This window comes from Tasmannia lanceolata, unplaced genomic scaffold (assembly GCF_043159265.1).
Source record: "Tasmannia lanceolata isolate RefF3 unplaced genomic scaffold, GAP_Taslan_0.1 ptg000002l, whole genome shotgun sequence".
NCBI classification, from domain to species: domain Eukaryota; kingdom Viridiplantae; phylum Streptophyta; class Magnoliopsida; order Canellales; family Winteraceae; genus Tasmannia; species Tasmannia lanceolata.
Window position 1 is genome coordinate 56,283,351 of NW_027518679.1, and position 19,325 is coordinate 56,302,675.

A 19,325-nucleotide genomic window follows, 5' to 3' on the forward strand; every position below is an offset into this window, starting at 1 on the left:
GGGTTGGCTTTTCCTAACCCAACCCAATGCTATGAAATACCAAACCAATCTGAGCCGAAATCTATTTGAATCCATCCAATTCGGGTTGAGCCCGACCCAAGTTGCATACCTAACCCTATCTTCATAATGAATGGGATGAAAACAAACAACCAAAAACAAACTGAGTAAAGAGTCAAAATTTAAAGGCAACGAGTCCCTTAATCAAATGGTGAGGATCATCCCATTATTGTGAATTTTAAACGGTACTCCACTCCATCCACGTTGGATCTCACTGTTGGACCCTTTTACAACCTTCTTAGAGTCTTCCCTAGGGTGGTCATAGATGGTGAACCCTGAATTAAAACTGCAGTGGACCGGCCACCAATCCATATGTACCTAATTAACTTCCAAAATACCAGTCAATGCCTATTCCTTTCCCCGCTGCTTCCGTTTCAAATTCTTCAACATCATTTCCCCATTCAAACGTTTACAACTAATTTTTCTCTTCCTGTAGTTTCCTCAAAACCTAGGGGCATTTTCATAACTCCACCTCTTTATAAGAACACTTTTATTTCAGTAGATAGTCATATTCTTAAAGCTACTCCTCTTCAGCTGTAAAGAAAGAAAAAAGAGTAATCCTCATGGGCTTTCCTGTAGGCTATTCAGAGCTTTTCCTTCCTAGACTTCTTTTACAAGTGTGTTCTCTTCTGGGTTTTGTCCGGAAACTCATACATATGCTTTTCAAGTTAGTGGGTCTTGGAGATTTTCTAGATTCCGACACTGTATGGCCGGAATATTCATATTACGACCAAACGCCGGAATTCCAGTCTGTATCAGCTATGCTAATTCGAGAAATCTTACCAGTAGTGAAATTCGAGGATCTCTCCTCGGGTGAAACTCCAGACAGCTGTGCAGTATGCCTGTACGAATTTGAGGGTGCAGAAGAGATCCGACGGTTGACGAATTGCCGACACATATTCCATCGGAGCTGTCTCGACCGTTGGTTGGATCATGATCAGAAAACTTGTCCTCTTTGTAGGACTCCTTTCATTCCCGATGAGATGCAAGAAGCTTTCAATGAGAAGCTTTGGGCTGCTGCTGGAATTCCTGACTTTTATGGGGAGTATTCTTCTTCTTTTTAGGAGTGATAAAAAAGAAAGATTGGTTATTTGGAGGGTTGAATTGTGTATATTCTAATTTCTAAGAAAGAAAAAGAGAGAAAAATTATGTTTCTTTGAACCCCAAATGTAACTTCTGGGGATTCTATATATTTTATTAAATTCCTTTAAAATGAAATATTAGTGGTAATTGCTGTGGAATTCTCAACAGTTTTTTTTCTTTTTTCCATTTTGGGGTTAGAGATTTGGGTTCAGTTTTTCAAATTATCATAAGCAGAATTGCAGTGGAATTCTCAACAGTTTCATTTTTTTTTCATTTTTTGTGGTTTGAGGGCAATGAAGAATGGATTTGATTCCACTTCCCCAAAAGTTGGACTACTTCAACCGAATGCAGCCACCGAGTTGGACCGGACTTGACTCATTTGTTAAAATCTATAGACACTAGAAGGCCAGTTTCAACCCCTTGTGTGTCTCTCTCCAATTTTTTCTTTGACTTTGATATTTAAGAGAAGAATTTTAGGTTCATTTACTTTGACTGATTCTTTAAAGACGGCTTTGATAAATGAATTGGCCGGATGTTATCTGGGGATAGAGTTTCTGTATCATTACCCTTTGTGGAGAAAGTGACCTTTTTTTTTTTTCTTGTTTGGATTTTACTTTTTCTCCTAGATTTAAAGAAGTGCATTCAAAAACCCAAAAGACCCATGTGTTGAAATCTCTGTTTTGTAAATTCATGTGTAATCTTAGCATGAAATTCAATTGAACGATTTGAACCTAGTTTATTTTCACTGGTAGTTTTTAGTTTTTTACCCCTGCTCCCTCCGAAATAAAGCTCTATCTGAAAAGTTTCTGTTCTACCTTGTTTTTTCTATCTCATGGTTCATGAGGGAAATTGTTTACCTGTTTTCTCTCTCTTCTAAATACGCATTTTCTTCTACCTGAGAAACTTTCCGGCCTACCTTGTTTTGTCGATTGCATGATACCATGGGAAATGAATCTGACCATAATTGGCATTATGTAGCCGGGCCCACCCACTTGCATAAGCTGTAGTGGTAGTGTTCAAAAGTTAAACTGAAAGTCCACTTGTTCAATGATCTAAACCATTCATCTGCTGACCCGAAAATACCCATCTAGACAATCCTAACCCTCTGATTGTGGCATGCAAATGGACGATTAAGAAGAAAAAAAAAACACCCTTAGGCAGGCCCCACTGCCCCCTTGATTGGTCTGCATAACATTCTTTGATCATATTAGCTAAACTGTTAATACACCCACCTCTTTTGATATTTGCACCCTTCTATTGAGGAATATACCAAAGAACCTTTTCTCGCAGTCAAGGCCTTGGACCCATGCGCCACAGGGATGTTTGGCATACTAGCAGGAAACCTAAGTCTATTATGGCCGCCTCTAGGCTTAGGCCCTGATTGTTTTAGAATTTGAGAAGCCATCGGAGTCCAAAACTGAGTACAATAATCAGTTTTGGCAGCGAAATTTATTCTAACAATCTAAAAATAATGAGGGTTCAAATGTAATTTTGAGTCCAATAATCAATTTTGAACTCACAAATGGTTCTCAAAATGCCAAACAAACACATTCTTTTTCAAGGTAGGCCTGCCTCCCTACATTACCTTAACATGAGCTAGACACTTCATTTGGACGGTCCAACATACAACCCTTCCGCCCCTTTATTTACTTGGGGGCTTACTATAACCGGTTTTCAAGAACGCCAGTACATGTATTTCTACCTTTTAGCGGCCTTCGTGAACGCCGGTAAAACCTTTTTTTTTGTTGTAGTTAAAAAGGATTTTGCAAGTCATTAGGGGGCCATGCCACCCCCACGCTATATGCGGCTCTGCCCGTGGCCTGACGTACCTCTCGTGGGAAGTATTCAACGGGCCTGATTGCCATGTACATTGGGCTGGCTGTCCCATGTAAAGAAAAGGGGCGAATTTATCATTTCCCAAAAAAAAAAAAAAACCGTCGTTTGGGAGTTGAAAAAATCCGCACCTAGGCACACTTGTTTATTTTAGTTCCATTTAAATTATACTCACTCAAACAAATCCAATGCCCCTTAAAAGGCCCATACCTTTTCGTCTACACTAGCTCTTATAAGAGGGCAAAAGTTTCTTCCACATTCCAATGTGGAGTAAACTTTTGCATTCAATTTCAAATGCCCAGAGTAGAAAGAATGATTGTATAATTGATTTATATAGATACTATCAGGTTGAGACCACAAGTAAAAATGGCATTGCTATAAATTGACAATAGCTACTAGAATAGAACAAGAGCTACTGCTTCCTAGCTAAGAGATGAGAACTCATAACTCAGACTAGCTAGCTCAGGAAATAGAACTCATAGTTCATACTTGTTAAGGTACTAAAACAGAGTTTTTATATGGTGTAAGGCCTTACAACAATACGGTAGGGGAACCACCCATGATATTTGATCCAACGGCAGCTCACTTTTTGAGAAGCTGCTGTTGGATCAAATATCAAGGTTGGTACTTCCACCGTACAAGGGCCTTATTGTTGTAAGGCCTTGCACCATATAATTTCTCACTAAAACAAGCAACTCAACAATTCAAAATTTTACTCGAATCCAATATTGCACCTATGGGTATACAAGAAGAGAATAGAGTTCCTGAGGTGTCACCTCATATAGCTTCTATGAGGTGGCGCTTAAAAACATAAGGGGCTTATCAAATGAATGCTTTGGATCATCCAAACAAAGTAGGCCCCTTATGTTTTTAAGCGCCACCTCATATAAGCTATATGAGGTGACACCTTAGGAACTCTATTCTCATATAAGAAATGTATCAAATCGATTCTTTCTAATGACGTATACTGGAGGACTTGCGTTCAAATTTCAAGGCAACAAAGGAGTTTAAAAAGGCAGGTGGGAGACTTACAAAATTCCAACATAAATGAACTGTCCGGATCAATCAAAGTGGGACACACCAACGTAGGTACGTTGTATTATATATATTACAATGAGGTCGCACCATATACTCGTCAATTCCACCACTAGTAGGAGCTTTGCGAACTTCACTGATTACTACAATACGTTGGGTGTGTATTACGCACCATGCAACATGCAAGAATGCCAGGCCTACACACGTTTGGGTGTGCATTACACCAGAATCAGAGAGGGAAAGAGTGTACTTCCCTACAAATTTTAAACCCATAGGAACAAAGTAAGCTTCCTACGGATGTAACTAAAGTCGGTAGGGAGAGCCCAATTTTGATGCAATGGTGGGTAGACCTGGCAAACGGGAGGGTTAGGTTGGGTTGGGTTAACCGCGGGTCATGCGGGTGTGGGTCAAACTAGTTGGGTCAAAATGACGCGCATCCCTACGGGTCAGCACTTAGGTGATCCACACCCACTGCGGGGGGGTTGGGTTAGCCCGCGGGTAACCCTTGTCCGGCCCTTTTATACTAGGTTACATTTCCTCTTAATCTAGACCGTCCATTTCTATTTTTCTTTGATCTCACAGTTCGTATGGATTGCTTCTCAATGAAGTAACACAAAATGCCTGGAGTACCCTCCAAAAGAGAGAAATCCCCTCTTTTATTTGGAAGCTGCCCTTTGTTGCGAGTTGGAAAATGTAACCGGTATCTACTCGAACAAAAAAAAAACAAAAAAACAAAATACGGGTATCCACAGGTTCACCCGACCCAACGCATGTTTTGGCGGGTTGGGTGACCTGCGGGTCAATTTTGACGGGTCACTGAAATGCCAACCCATACCCGCAAATTTGCGGGTGGGTTGGGTCGACCCGCGGGGACGGGTCAATTTTGCCAGGTCTAGTGGTGATACTAAACTATTACCATTGGAGTAGAAACACTTTCTCAAGGATCACATATACACCCAAGAGTCTTAAAGTTCAAGTTTCAAAGGCAACATTACAACACAAGAAGTTTAAAAAGGCCTTGCGGAAAACTCATATTTTGAATCATCAAAACTCCGAAATGAACGGTCCGGATCAATCAATGTAGGACCCACCAACCTAGTGGCTAGGTTGTATTAAATTACAATGAGGTCACGCCGTATACTCGTCAATTCCTGTACCAATTGGGTGTCTATAGTACGCACCATGCAAGAAAGCGATACGCACCAGAATCAGAGCTGGAAAGAGTCCATCCCCACGTGAAAAGTGGTTTATAAAAACAAGTGTAATGGCTTCTAATCCTCTTGCCCTCTTCTTTCTTCTTCTTCTGCCATGGACAAACGCTCTCTCTTCACCCTTCCTCTTCTCCACTCCATCTTCATCATCACCCTCTACACCCCCACGCGCACTTTAGCCATAGTCCCCGCCTGCAAGAACAAGTGTGGCTCCCTCCCACTCAAATACCCTCTCGGCGTCGGCTTTGGCTGTGGCTCCCCTCGCTTCTACCCCTCCTTATCCTGCCCTAACGACGAACTCCTCCTCACCACCCACACAGGCTCCTACCCTATAAGCTCCTTATCCTACACCACCTCCACCTTAACCATCACCCCACTCTCCATGTCCACATGCTCCTCCATGCAATCCTCCTCTAACTTCGGCCTCGATTGGAACGGCCCATTCCAACTAGGCCCCTCCCTCTTCATCCTCTTATCATGTTTATCCCCCCCAAATTACAAAACCACCTCACTATGCGACCCCTCCAACGCCCACCTCTGTGCCGCCCTCTACACCTGCCCTACGGTCACCTCCTTTGGCCTCCCTCTCTTTGCTTCTACTAACTCTTGTTGTGTTTATTCCCCTGCGAGTTTGGGTCCCAAAGGTGATCTTGACCTACAGGGGCTAAAATGCGCCGGGTATGCATCGGTGTTATCATTGGGGGATATGCCTACCGATCCGACTCAGTGGCAGTATGGGGTGGCTTTGAAGTATAGTGAGGGTGGAATCGATAATTACAATCTTGCCACGGCTTGTAATGGGTGTGAGATGAGTGGGGGTGTTTGTGGGTATGCCCCTCCACGTAATTATTTCATCTGTGTTTGTAGTAATGGGGCCAATACTAGTACAGATTGTAACGGTCAGGTGGATTTCTGGAGCTCGGCTCCCAAACATGATATCGGAATTTTTGCCATTAGTAAGGTTTTTTTTTTTTTTTTCCTTTCTGTTTTTGTTACACTCCCTTTCAGTTTTTCCTTCATTTTCATTCACAGCGGTGAAGGAGTGTCTGTATCTAAGTAATAAGCGGTGAAGGAGTGTCTGTATCTAAGTAATAGGAATTTAAAATGTTTGATTCAAGAAAATGATCCATGTAGGCGAACCCAACTGGTGTCAGGATTAGACTTGGATAGATTCTTACACCTTTCTCATGAAAATTTTCTAAATGATTCATTTAGCCGACCCCAACTAGTTTTGGACAAAGGCTCAGTTGAGCTGAGTTGAGAAAATGTTTGATTCTGTAAATCTTTATTCTCTTTTTTTCTTTTTCTTTTTTTGGCAGAGAAAGCTTGGTTGGGGTGGCTGGTGGTGTTGGGTTTCGTCTTGGCGGCGTAAAAGATCAACAGTTTCAGTCTTAATAGAAGGAGAACTCAGCCATTTTTTTACTCTTATTTTGTTTTTTCCATGCAACTTTTGTATTACTGATTAGAGATATGTACAACAGAAAAGTTGGTAAATTACCGAAAGCTTCTTTATTTGGCTCTCTGTTATAGCTATTTTCTCATGATTGCTGAAAGATGAAAGTAGAAAGGATCGAATTCTAAAAGTGTGCAAGTAATAGAAAGCTTTGTTGGCGTGGTTGGTGGTGTTGGCTTTGGCTTTGGCAGCGTAAAAAGATCAAAAGTTTTGATAGAAAGGCTAGATACTTAAAAGAGAAAAGTTGGTAAATTACCGAAAGCTTCTTCACCTCGCTGTGTTTTGCAAGTATTTTTTCTTTCTAAAAGTTTGCCAGTGAGAGAAAGTGGGTGTGCCAGTAAAAAGAGTGGGGAGGGGAGATGATCTTTTGCTTTCTAGCAGGGACTGACTGGTAAGCATCGACTGTATGCATGAAAGGTGGGTGTCTACGTGGAAGAATTTAAGCAGAACTTCCAACACCACCGACTCTTCTTGCATGTTGTTCTTTCTTTCTTTCTTTTTCCACTTTGCAAGCTCATAACATATCCTTTTAATTAGTTATGTAGAGAAAGTCACAGTTTCTTGTTTTGATATTGGCACACTTCTTTTTATTCGTAACCACCCTCATTGTTTCTCAAAACTTCAGCAGAAGCAAGGAGAAGTTTTAAAAAATAAAAGAGTTGCAGTGGAAGTTTTATATAAATAAAATATTTTTAATATCGTTTTGTAGATAGTTTTAAAGGGATTTTCATTGATGGGTGAAATTAAGAAGCCTTCTTGGTGCATGTTAGATCTCTTCCTCGTGTAACTCATACGACAATTCATTCTAGTAAATGGAGTTCTATCTACCTTTCTCTATTTTAACCTTCTCTCGTTTGGAGGCAAAGCTAACGGTCAGGAAAGAAATTCAAATCTTTGAGAAATGATGATAGGGCTGGGAAAATCAAACAAGGGGATTGCTAATATCGTTTCCTTTCGTACTAACTAGAGCCCAAAAACGACTAGGGACCAGTGAGTTGCATGTGGAGCCACCGACCATGCCTCCCTACGAGCAGATCAAAAGTAGCCCTAACAGGCAACACTGTAAAAAGATGGTATCGGATGCTTTCTATGGCAGGTAGTCATCTTATGAGGCATGTTAGGAAACCCGGTTTTCCTTAAACACCTTGCAGAAACATTTTTGAAATATTAAAAAAAAAAAAATTGAAGAAACGTTTCTGAACTTTCGGCAAACATACGAAAAATTATGTGAAACATGTGAGAAACGTATGAAAAACTTACAAAAATCACACCAATTATACATAATTTGAGTCCAAAAATCACTGCTTGGGACTCACAATCAGTTCTCATAATCTTAAACGAATAGGATCTGAAGATTATGAAAACTGATTGTGAATGCTACACCGGTTATTGGACTCAAATTCAAACGTTGAGTCCAATAATCGGTTTGGCACTCACAATCGGTTGTCATAATCTTAAACGAACAGAGCCTTAGGGTTTAAGGGAGATTAAAGCATCATTCAAAAAAGAAAAAAGAAAAGGGGAGATTAAAGAAATTTTAGGGTTATCTAGAGATCATCAAAAGAGGTTAACTATGATTTGGATGGAATTAAGAGCAATTAAGGGAGGCAATGCAAAGTATGCGATCCTACCCTACGAGAACTTACTTTGATCAATGTGGGTCAATTCCTTTTCTCCCTAATTTATAATGAAATCATAACCGTCTATTGTTTTTAACCATGCTTCAAGGATTAACAAAGTGAGAGTTGTCCTCGAGTCAAAATGGGATGTCTAGAGGTTTGTTATTCATGGTTGACGGAATACTTACAGCATGCATGCACTTGTACATGACTCAAGAAAAATGGTTTCCATCATTTTAGATAGTGCTGATGTTGTAATATTGTAATCTTCCCGTATAGTGCAAGCTCTTTGATCATTTTTAACCATGGACGTAGGCACCATTGTCAAACCACGTAAATTTCATGTGTTCTCGAATATCTTTCTTTGATTTCCTTTGTTTTGCATTTTCACAGAACTATGTTTTCTCACCAGTTTCTCATCACATGGGCTTCCCTTGGAAAGATATACGAAGCACACTGATATAAACATATACTTGAATGTGTGTCTCACCATCTACAAATTCTGATTGCATAGTTATAATTTTATTTTATTTTTTGATAGGTTATAGTTATCATTTATCAAGAACAAATACATTGTTTTTTACACTCAAAATATCCTACCATCTACTACATTTACAAAATTACAGTAGGAACAAAAAACGAGATTCACAAGTTTTTTTTCGTAAGAAAACAAAATGGCCTCGTTCAGTTTCGCAGAAGAATACCTCTGCAAGTGTTTGGCTTCATCCATGTAGTCTTGGTCAGTCAGTAGATCTTCTCTACAAGGGCTCCCACGTGCCTAATATACCAACGGTCATGATGAAGAGAAGGCTTTGAGTTAATCTTGAACAATGTTGAAGGAGAAATTAGATAGCAGCAGTGGAATTCCTGAGATTATTGGACCGTATGTCTACAAATGCAATGATTTAAATACTAGTCAACGGCAAAGTTAAACATTTTTTTTAGATTTCTAAACCAATTAACTACTGAAATACTGTAGCTTCCAATAATATGTCCTACCTTATGATTGCCGTGAATCTGGCACAGTGGAACCGCAAGCACTTTCAGGTTTCTCGGTACGATGAATTGTTGATTCTTCGGCAACTTAACAAGATAAAGTTTAGTGCATTCCTACAAGGATGGCAGAAACACTATAATTTAGAGTTGTATGTAACCAAAATATGCAAGGTTGGCGGACAGGAGTAATCGAGTACCTTGGGCCTTTTTACATTAGGTGACAAATATGGATATTGCAGAGTTTCATAATCAGATCTCCACCACATTCCAAGGCATTCTCCTATCTGGAAAATCAAGAAACAAAGCATTTAGTGACATTCTTTCAAGCATCCAATGAGATTATAAAAGACTAAGGAGATCTCGCAATATCAATACGACAACTAAAATATTCACCTGCCACTCTGCATCGTTGGCATTTTCGTCAACCGAGAGCTTTCTTGAAAGCTTACGTTTTAGTCCATCAATCTCTAGAACATATTTTCATTTGAATTTTATTAAACTCTGCCAAAAAACATAAATAAGATCCTGACAGTATCTATGATAAATATATGGGAAATGATATTTCCACCCATTTTTCTAGCCATTCTACCCACTCTTGCCTTTGCTTTTTTCACATGTTCTTTGAAATGAGTCAAACGACAAACCTCCTCCATGAAAACAACACCAAATTTTCTATAATAACAAACATGAACCAGATTTTTCTTTGGTTTCTGGTTTTTTAGATAACCGATCATGTTCTTCTCTTTCAAAGAGAGCTCCTCCTCCCCCACCCCTCCCTCTTGCTCTCCTTTCTTCACAAAGACGAAGATAAAGTCGTCCCTCCTTTCACACCTCCAATAACCCATTATGCCCTCAAAAAACGCTTGATCTTCTGAACTTCACCCACCGCTGAACCCCTCCATGATTTCCCCTGAAACCTGCTACCCAAAAATCTCCTCCTCAACACTCTTCAGATGACAAGTCATGGCATTCCAAGAACAATATCAGCCAAACCAAAACCAAACCTCCACTAGACAACCCCTGCCATGTCCACCATCTACAACCTCGAAGATGCAAGCTCGAGGTAAGTGTGCCTCAAGTCTTGTGTCTCCCACTTGAGGAATTTGAGGACATTGAGTGGAGTTACTGCCCTTGCTTGGAGTTTTCCAGAAGAGTGCATAAAGGGCCTGTGAATTTGTTGGGGAATCATGATGGGTCAGGCTTAGCTTAATGGCTTGGGCATGCATTTGCAAATCTCTTCTCACGCTGCTCTGTTCCACTAGAAAAACTCCCTACATTCGGCATTCTATAATACCAATGGAAACCAAGGAAACCTCAATGATGAATGCATTTTGCATTTATATTGAGAAGTAGTTTTGTTTCTAGAGAGGAGATAGTTTTGTGTTCAGAAATGAAGTGATTGTGTGTGTGTGTGTGTGTGTGTGTGAAAGAGAGAGAGAGAGATTGGTGCGGGGGACAAATGTCATTTCAAAAAATTTATGAAAAAACAAGGCAGCAACAAATGAGGAATGGCAATAAAAGGGGTTGGAAAGACCATTTCCCAATATATACATCCTTGTTTCAATAATGCCACTCTTTTCTCTGATCTAGAATTCTATAGTGGAATTGATATCTACACACCCTTTTCTTAATAATGGTGTTCAACTCTTTATTTTACACTTTTGTAATTAGCTGTTAGAGGTTATTACAACTCCCAAAAGAAGTTATAGACAGCCAATCAAAATAAGTGTTTAATAAAGTGAGGAGTGTCATTATCAAAATAAGGGAGTGCGGACATCATCTCCCTATACATGCATTTTGCACACAGCACATGGTTCAGAAAACTGGCAAACAAGCTACATAAGCACCAAGCCAACTGAAGAACTGCTTGGTAGCAACAAACTAAGACAAAACGGTAACGAAGACTTAAAGTTTCAAACAGTAGAACACATAATCTTAATAATTTCACTTAACAAAAAGAGATGGACCTCGCAGAGTACCTGATTCACCTGGTCTTAAGCGACCACCGGGAAGCTTAAAGAACGAATTCTTTACTTGCAGCAGCAACACATGAGGATGTTGAAACAACTCAACCTATTTCAAAACATATGGCATGATAACAACCTCAGAAATGGAGAATCAAAAAACTCCAATCAAGAAAATTGGTTTTTCTAAAAAGTTGCTTGCCGCCTTGCAAAAACATCTAATAAAAGAAAATTAAGAACAAATTCAATCCTGACCAGAGAATACATGAAATCAATCTCAAATTTTGAGCCTGTAACATTCATTCCAACCGTCCATGGATGCAAATAATATTTTTGTGGTTGCTAATAAGTGTGGATACTGCAGCAAGAAACAGTTTACTGCTGATTTAACAGCACTTTGATTATATGCATAGAGCATATTTCATGGGATATACACTATACTACTGCTGGTAGAAGGGTTAGAGATGTATCTGCGCCCCTGTACCCTTTATCTAGTACAAATACTTCATCCATAAACTAAATTTATATACTGGTATTGGCGATCTTTAGGCACTTCCACCCATGTCAGTTTTCAGCATTTCAAGGGAGACAATGCACACATAGATACATACACATATACATATCTATACATCTATTATATTAAGCAGATACCAAAAATAGGGTTTTTTTCCTTTTCTTAGTAAAATCTGTACTTTAGATGAGTGGATTTTCACACCATTTTGGACAGCCGACACCAACTATAAATTCAGGAATTCCACAGTTATCCCTCTCTCTCATCCCCATCCACGTCTTTTTCCCAACCATCTCAAAGATGTGTAGCATTCTCTCTCTCCCTCCTTACCTCCCTCACCACCATTTCTCGATCTGTCTCTCCTTAGTCCTTACCCACCGCCCACAAAACCCTCTCTCGACCTGGGACGCAGCACCCGTCCAACTTCTGCATTTCCAGGTAGGAAACCCCCTTATCTAAGCCTTCCAGATCTTCTTCCAAAGCTAGGTTTAGGATTTCCACAGCTCAGTTCCTCCTAAATCCATTTTTCTTCACTTCCCTTATTTATGCCATTGTTTTTTGACTCATCCCTACATTCAGTTCTCTGTGTTAGTTATATCTATTTAGTATTTACCCACTAAGCAGGGCATGAGTTCCATTTACATGTGCATGCATAGAACCAACAGAAGGAGAATCAGCCATTATTACCAATCCCACACAGCTGTCTTTGTGGTAAGGGTTCATGGACCTTGTCTAAGGTCTTGTGTTCAATTCTCACAGGGACTGGTACCAAACACCCTCTTCTCACAACCCAAAAGAATCAGCCATTATTGCCATATTGTTTTCTTTTCTTTTTCTCCCCTTTTTTTTTTTTTAGATGATAGTTATTACCATATGTCATGCCTTTTGGGTGTTTATAGATTTTTGAGGTACTTCTACTCTATCTCTTGGCTTATTTCTGCAACTCGGATAAAAAGGCAGAAAGATTTCAAGAAGTGGGTTTTGCATTGCAGAGAGGGTTCAAGAAGATGCTGTACTTGGAGATTTTTATTGGGAGGAAACCATTTGAAGGTAATGGGTATGTTCATGACAGTCCTACTTGCTATTACTTGAATCCTTGGAACCTAAGCATTTGGCTTAGTGTTCTTCAGATCTACACATTCCTAACCAATTTATCTTGAGATTGATCAAGAACAGACCTTAACAGAACCTACAAACTATTAGTGAACCAGTCCTTTACACGATTTGAATGTTTAAGTGATCTCCACTTGAATCCTTTAGATCTGGTTTTCCTAGTGCTCAACTCCTAAGTCCAGTGCTCCTACGCCACTATTCCCTAGTGGTTTTCCTAGTGCTAGAGTACTCCACATCAGATCTGCTATCAGAGCCAGGTCGTGATGGAAGCTGAGCACGGAAGCAAAGTGAAGAACAAAAAAATAAAGTAGATCTGTAACAGTCCACAACTAGTCCACTCAGATCTGGTTAGTTTGAGTTCACACATGAATTCTCGGCAAGAAAGCTCTTGATTTCTTGAATCCATCTCAGATCTGGAGTAAATATGAAAATCTACACAAGGAGGTAGCCGATCCATACACAAAAAGAAGCCGTCAAGACTGTTATCACTAGTTGCAATCTGTGAGGACATTTGATATAGCCTTTGGGTCTCCTTTCAGCAGTGAAGAACTGAAGATTTGCATTTTCAACACTAAAACATCAAATCTAGTGTTCTTCATTGAGCCCGAGCAGAACATTTGATCTAGCCTTTGGATCTCCTTTCAGCAGTGAAGATTTGCATTTTCAACACTAAAACATCAAATCTAGTGTTCTTCATTGAGGCCGAGCAGAACATTTGATCTAGCCTTTGGATCTCCTTTCAGCAGGGAAGATTTGCATTTTCAACACTAAAACATGAAATCTAGTGTTCTTCATTGAGGCCGAGCAGAGTTCAGAACAGCAGGAACCGTGACTAATCTTGAAAGTTGCACAGCTGAAAGTCTTGAAAGTTGCACAGCTGAAAGTCTTGAATTCAGTTTCAGACTGTTATATTTCTGTCCATTGGTGAGGTCCACATATGAAGCCACATTTCAGATCAGAATTCACCAAGAATTCTCCTTGCAAGCCATCACTCCATCTGCACATTAGCCGAGAGTGACAACAATGCAGTCCTGTAATTTTTTCTTGGCATTGTGTTGCTTGTTGCTAGTAGTAACAGCTGAGTGAATTGAGGAATTGACAGTATTGAGGATTAGACGGTTTAGACAGCAACTTGTCCACAGCTTCTCTACACTTAGGTAGCAATATCTTCTCCAAAAGTTCATCTGAACTTCCATTATTACAGCAGACACCCTGCAAGAGCCCTGGAGTTGGCACCGAGTGCTTACTTGTTGCCGTTAGCTGATACAAAATGGTAGAATTTTGGTAAAAGAATAGTGGAAAAGGACTTGTCTTTTCTCTCTTTCTTTCTCTCTCTTCACTCTCTATATTGGTAATGACACCCCTACTCTTTCCACTAGTTTCCGAGAGGACTGACAAATAATCTTATGGAAATGATTTAGGTGTTCATAAAAGGACATACCTTCCTTCATCTCCAAATTGTATAATTGTTGCATTATTTAAAGCCGAATTGTAAGGGACCTTATCGCATAGAAGCTTTCAAGTTTTTTCCATAGCTCTTCTGCAGAATATTCATTGAAATCTGATAATAGAATAACTCATCTGCAAAACATAAGCAGATAGTGCTAATGGCCCTGAAATCACGATCTTCCTATTCCCCTTCATCGAACAATTAACTTTTTGATCTTCCTTTCAACGCCTTATGAAAGCCTTGTTGCACTAAAAGATCACAAACCTTAACCTGCCACAGATTAAAGTTGTTTCTTCCATCGAACTTCTCTACATAAAATTTCACATTTGATGTTCTCACCGCCATCACAAAATATTATAGCTCTGATAACAGTTTGTAGTGCAGCAAACAAAAAGCAAAGAAGAAAGCAAAAATAAATAAAATCACACAACCACAAAGACAAAGATATATGTGGTTTAATTCTTTTGAAGCGAAGCCCATGGGCGAAGTGAAGGAGAGGAAGGAGAGCTTTTTTCACTCTATTAAAAGAAGGAGAGACTTTCATTTGTACAAGGGTTATGTTTCCCTTTTATTGGAAAACCCAAGTAATCTAATAAAGAAACCAAACTCAGATGGACTCTAACTGCCACAAAAAATGACCAACCCACACAAATAATGATTCTTGAGCCATGTATAATACTTTCATACATATGATGTATTTTATTTTGCTAATCACTAAACAAATGCCATGTATCAGGAAGAAACCCTCAAAATCATTTGTCCAAATAAGGCATAAATTATAACTACAGTTCTCATTTTCACTGGGATTGTAAGAAACAGATAAAACTAAGCATATTAGTAGCACAGAGTATACCAATTTACAATTATTGCTAGAAGATTCAATCCCAGCCATCAAAACCGTCAGATCAGCATATGTATATTCTTGATTAAAAAAATCAAAAGAAAAACACTGACCAGAATTACTCCTTCCACGCAAGTCCTCAATCCACTCATGGCATAGCTGAATATGAAATTGGGAAAAAATAGGAGACAGAGAAGAAAATATAATTCAAGATGGGATTAGAATAAGAAAACCATATTTATTATTAGAAGACAAGATTTTCGAGAAAAGACCCATTTTTTTTATATGGGTGCCTTTGGATATAGTCCTAAATTGGAATTTGAATGCAAACGGGGGCTTTCTGAGGTTGGAATTTATTTGTAAACTGAAATCTAAAAAGACCCAAATTGCAATTTGGGAGTACAGAGAAGCGTACGTAGAATGGAAAAGCAGAGAGAACGTACTTAGCTTTCATCCTTAGGATCCTATCGGAGAGGGTTTCATCTTTGTCTGGAATAGCTTCTTTTGATCCGAAGTAATATCCGCTGAGAGGGTAAATATCCACAACGTCACTCCCTGAAGGAGAAGCCATGACTCTAGCTGAGAGAGAGAGAGAGAGAGAGAGAGAGAGAGAGAGAGAGATTTCGGACCGAATGCGGATTCTTTGACGGTCCATATGGATATGGTTAGACACAAAAATCGCCCAAGCAAATGATCCTAGCCGTTCCATAATGAACATGAGATCGTTAATGCAGACACTTTGGTCGCTTTAGTTTTCAGCCATTGATCAGTTTAAAGTCTCTTTTTTTTTCCATATATAGGCAAGCTGGGTCAGGCAAGGACTAGGGGTGGCAAAATTGGCCGAACCGAACCGGAACCGAGCCGAAACCGAACCGAAAATTCGGTTTCGGTTTGGTTAAACCAAACCGATTCAAATTTCTGTTTGGTTCGGTTTGGGTATCAAACCGAACCGAAACCGAATATTTGCAATTATTATGAGTAAAGGGTGGCAAAATTGGCGGAACCGAACCGAAACCGAACCGAAAATTCAGTTTTGGTTCGGTTCGGTTTGGTAAAACCAAACCGATTCAAATTTCGGTTTGGTTCGGTTTGGGGGTCAAACCGAACCGAAACCGAACCATTGCCACCCCTAGCAAGGACCCTTACGAGATACAGAAACTAGAGAAAAAAAGGAAAGTGACGTTTTTGCCGCATTTCTTCCTTGGGCCACCAACTCTAGTGTATTATGACTTCTCTTTTTACACTATAACGCCGAATACAACTGAGGCTCTAATAATTAATATTGTAGGTGGCCGCATTTTATATAAGATATTAAAGAGTATTAATTATCAGTGTCTATCACCCCGCCTCTTACCCTGGCCACCTGAAACTTTTTTCGCCCAACTCTGTCCTTGTCTCATCCACTTCTTTGGTGCAAAAGGTTTTGCAATTGTCTGTCTTGAAAATCAAAAGCCCGACGACCTTCTACTGTCAGTGGTTGGAAGGAGTCTCCCGGCCTGCATTTATCATTGGAGTCGTTGTTACCCTAGAGTCCATGATTGTTGTGACCATGGTTTTAAATTTCAACTGAAATGTGAAATTTCATGTTTCGGGGGAGACCGAAAGCGAAATCCCTAATACCCGAAAGGTTACTTTTTTCGACCGAAATTTAAGGAATATCACCAAAAATTCTAGATTTTAGTAATTATTTAATGTTTTCCTTAAATTTCAGCCAAAATTACCAGATTTTTGGTGATTTCAGCATAAATTTTGTACAAGATAAAATATTACTTTCATTGGATTTCGTTCGAAATTTCGGTCCCGATGAGGACCGAAACACATTCCGAAACCAAAATTTGAAACCATGGTTGTGACTTGTGACTTGTGACTTGTGACTTGTGACTGAAGAACGTTCCTATATACCTACAGACAATATGTATTTATATATGTTTTGCACTTTAAACAGCATTAATGTTCACATGTATGTACTTTGAGCAATATATTCTAAGAAGGTACTCTCTCTTATGTCTTATATCACTAGACTTTTGTATTAAGTATTAGAAATAAAAGAGAACAAATTACCAGAATACGACAATCCTAGTTACTGTATGAGCAATAAGAAATAAGAGATTATAATTTGATGAAGAAATAATTATCAGAGCTCCAACTCGTAAAATGATATCTTCATGAGTTGGGTTGGATTCTGCTTTCGACAAAATAACAAAAAAAATTCCCAATGTCAAGATTATTTTTTCACAACCATCATTGGGTGTGGCCATATGCAAACAATGCCGACCATGGTCTCCCCGCCTGAACAATTTGAGCATTGGAGGAGAGTCCAACCAGCAGACCACCTTTGACGGTGAGACTCTCCACCTCTTGGCTGGATAGAAGGGCTTGGGTCAGCATTGACTCGAGTACACAACAGAAATAATCATATTCTGAATCATTTTCTCGTCCATCATTTTAAATGATTTAAAAAAATTCAATGTAACATGTGTGTTGATTTATATATGGGATTTGCTAGCGTCCATCGGAGAAGGCATTTTGTTGATGGCCTGTTACATGTGAGAGCAGCCACATGGTGAATGATCTACGGAAAAGTGAGCCTGTGAGGCTGCTCTCAATTGCAACAGGCCGTCCCTGAAATGCCTTCTGCGATGGACGCTAGCAAATCCATATATATCGTAAGACAAACAAGCTTTTAAGGAAAACTGGTAGCATGTATTTTTATATTTGTTTTTAAATGCTCTATTGTATCATAAGTTTGTTACTAAAATTGAACTAAAAAGAAAATATAGATTTAAATTATATTTCTTATTATTTATTTATTATTGAGGAATGTTGATGGAGGAAAGTGGTAATTAATCACATTTTTTTTTCTTTTTTTTTGAAAAATGACAAAAAAAAATTGTACTCAAATCACATTTGATCCTATGTGTGAGGCAAATTTAGTGGAATAAGAGAAAATAAATGTGAGCTTTGCTTATAGCATAGATAAAGATGATCTGAAATTTGTGTATATTGGAAAGTTGGAGTTAAGGATGTAAGGGTTGGAGAATATAGACAGTATTGTCCTGTTATATTAAGAAGTCTGGAAAATATAAATGCGTTTGGATCCGGTGCTCCTCAGGAGTGTTCGGTGTTGAATCATTTTTCAACACAATTGCATCCAATTCTGTAGTCTCACCAATGGTGACAATATAGAAGATACAAGCCCTCTTGAGGGTATGTGCCTTTGCTTGGATAGCTGCTCTAGATTAGATCCTTACGGTGGATCACCTTCACCATAGACACATGTGGATCATATATCACTGTGCATTGTGTGTGGAAGTGGGAGAGACGGTCGACCACATACTCTATTGCAACAATTTAAGTAGGTTTGGAATATCGTGGGTGTTTCCATCATCTTTATAGAACTCTTAGATGGATGGTCCTTAGTTCTATGGCGGAGGAAAAGAAAGATCTTGAGGAATGCCTCACTAGTTGGGGCAATTTGAATTGACGTCATCGTTTTTAAGTTTATAGCTTGTAGTTTCAATTGATTTGATTTTTATTTAGTGCGGAATCCATTGTTGATTTTAATGATTATTTTGATTAAATAGAGCTGGCATATACGTATTGATGAGTTGATGTAAAGATATTTGAAATTATTGCTTAACTTTAAAAAGAATGAACTATGAACATTTTTTTTATGACCTATGAACATTTTTTTTATGACAATGATGATAAAGATATAGTTGACAATATCTTAATAGGCATGTAATAATTGTTAGAAAAGACGTAATAAATTGCATTTGTAGAAATTAAATTAATTAATGGAGCATCAAAATTAGGGGTGCAACTCGGGTCGGGCGGGTCGGGTTTTCCAATACCCTACCCTATCTGAGAATTATCTCGGGTCGGGTCGGGTCTAATTTTTTAGTGGAGAACCCGGGAATTGTAAACCCGACCCTACCCAAGATAGTTTCTCGGGTCGGATCAGGTTTTCATTTTTTTAGCATGGGATAGTGACTAATTTTAAAGATTGTAGTAAAAAAAAACAAATCTTCACACCAAAAATCTCTAAATTTATGCCATCAAGTGTATGAATATAAGATGGACACTATATTTCCACATAACAGACATGATCACCTCAATGAAAACAATTGTATCAATATATTGGAAGATAATTTTCTAT

At 39.0% G+C, this 19,325-nt stretch overlaps 3 protein-coding genes across 3 annotated transcripts; 2 read left to right on the plus strand and 1 right to left on the minus strand.

The window, feature by feature from the left end:
- Positions 1 to 556: 556 nt before the first annotated feature.
- BRH1 (brassinosteroid-responsive RING-H2) lies at positions 557 to 1,298 on the plus strand. The gene has a single exon (XM_077391458.1). The coding sequence runs from the start codon at positions 621 to 623 to the stop codon at positions 1,119 to 1,121; it is 501 nt and encodes a 166-aa protein (XP_077247573.1). The 5' UTR covers positions 557 to 620; the 3' UTR covers positions 1,122 to 1,298.
- A 3,975-nt stretch (positions 1,299 to 5,273) lies between these two features.
- LOC143880112 (uncharacterized) lies at positions 5,274 to 6,731 on the plus strand. Its single transcript, XM_077382870.1, has 2 exons — positions 5,274 to 6,175; positions 6,539 to 6,731. The coding sequence occupies exons 1-2, from the start codon at positions 5,317 to 5,319 to the stop codon at positions 6,589 to 6,591; spliced, it is 912 nt and encodes a 303-aa protein (XP_077238985.1). The 5' UTR covers positions 5,274 to 5,316; the 3' UTR covers positions 6,592 to 6,731.
- Positions 6,732 to 8,845: 2,114 nt separating this feature from the next.
- Positions 8,846 to 15,797, minus strand: CFIM-25 (homolog of CFIM-25). The gene is made up of 7 exons (XM_077382881.1): positions 15,610 to 15,797; positions 15,280 to 15,325; positions 11,267 to 11,360; positions 9,681 to 9,754; positions 9,485 to 9,571; positions 9,291 to 9,401; positions 8,846 to 9,180 (listed from the first exon to the last, which is right to left on the minus strand). Exons 1-7 carry the CDS (start codon positions 15,735 to 15,737, stop codon positions 9,109 to 9,111), a joined length of 612 nt encoding a protein of 203 aa, XP_077238996.1. The 5' UTR covers positions 15,738 to 15,797; the 3' UTR covers positions 8,846 to 9,108.
- Between the last annotated feature and the right edge of the window lie 3,528 nt (positions 15,798 to 19,325).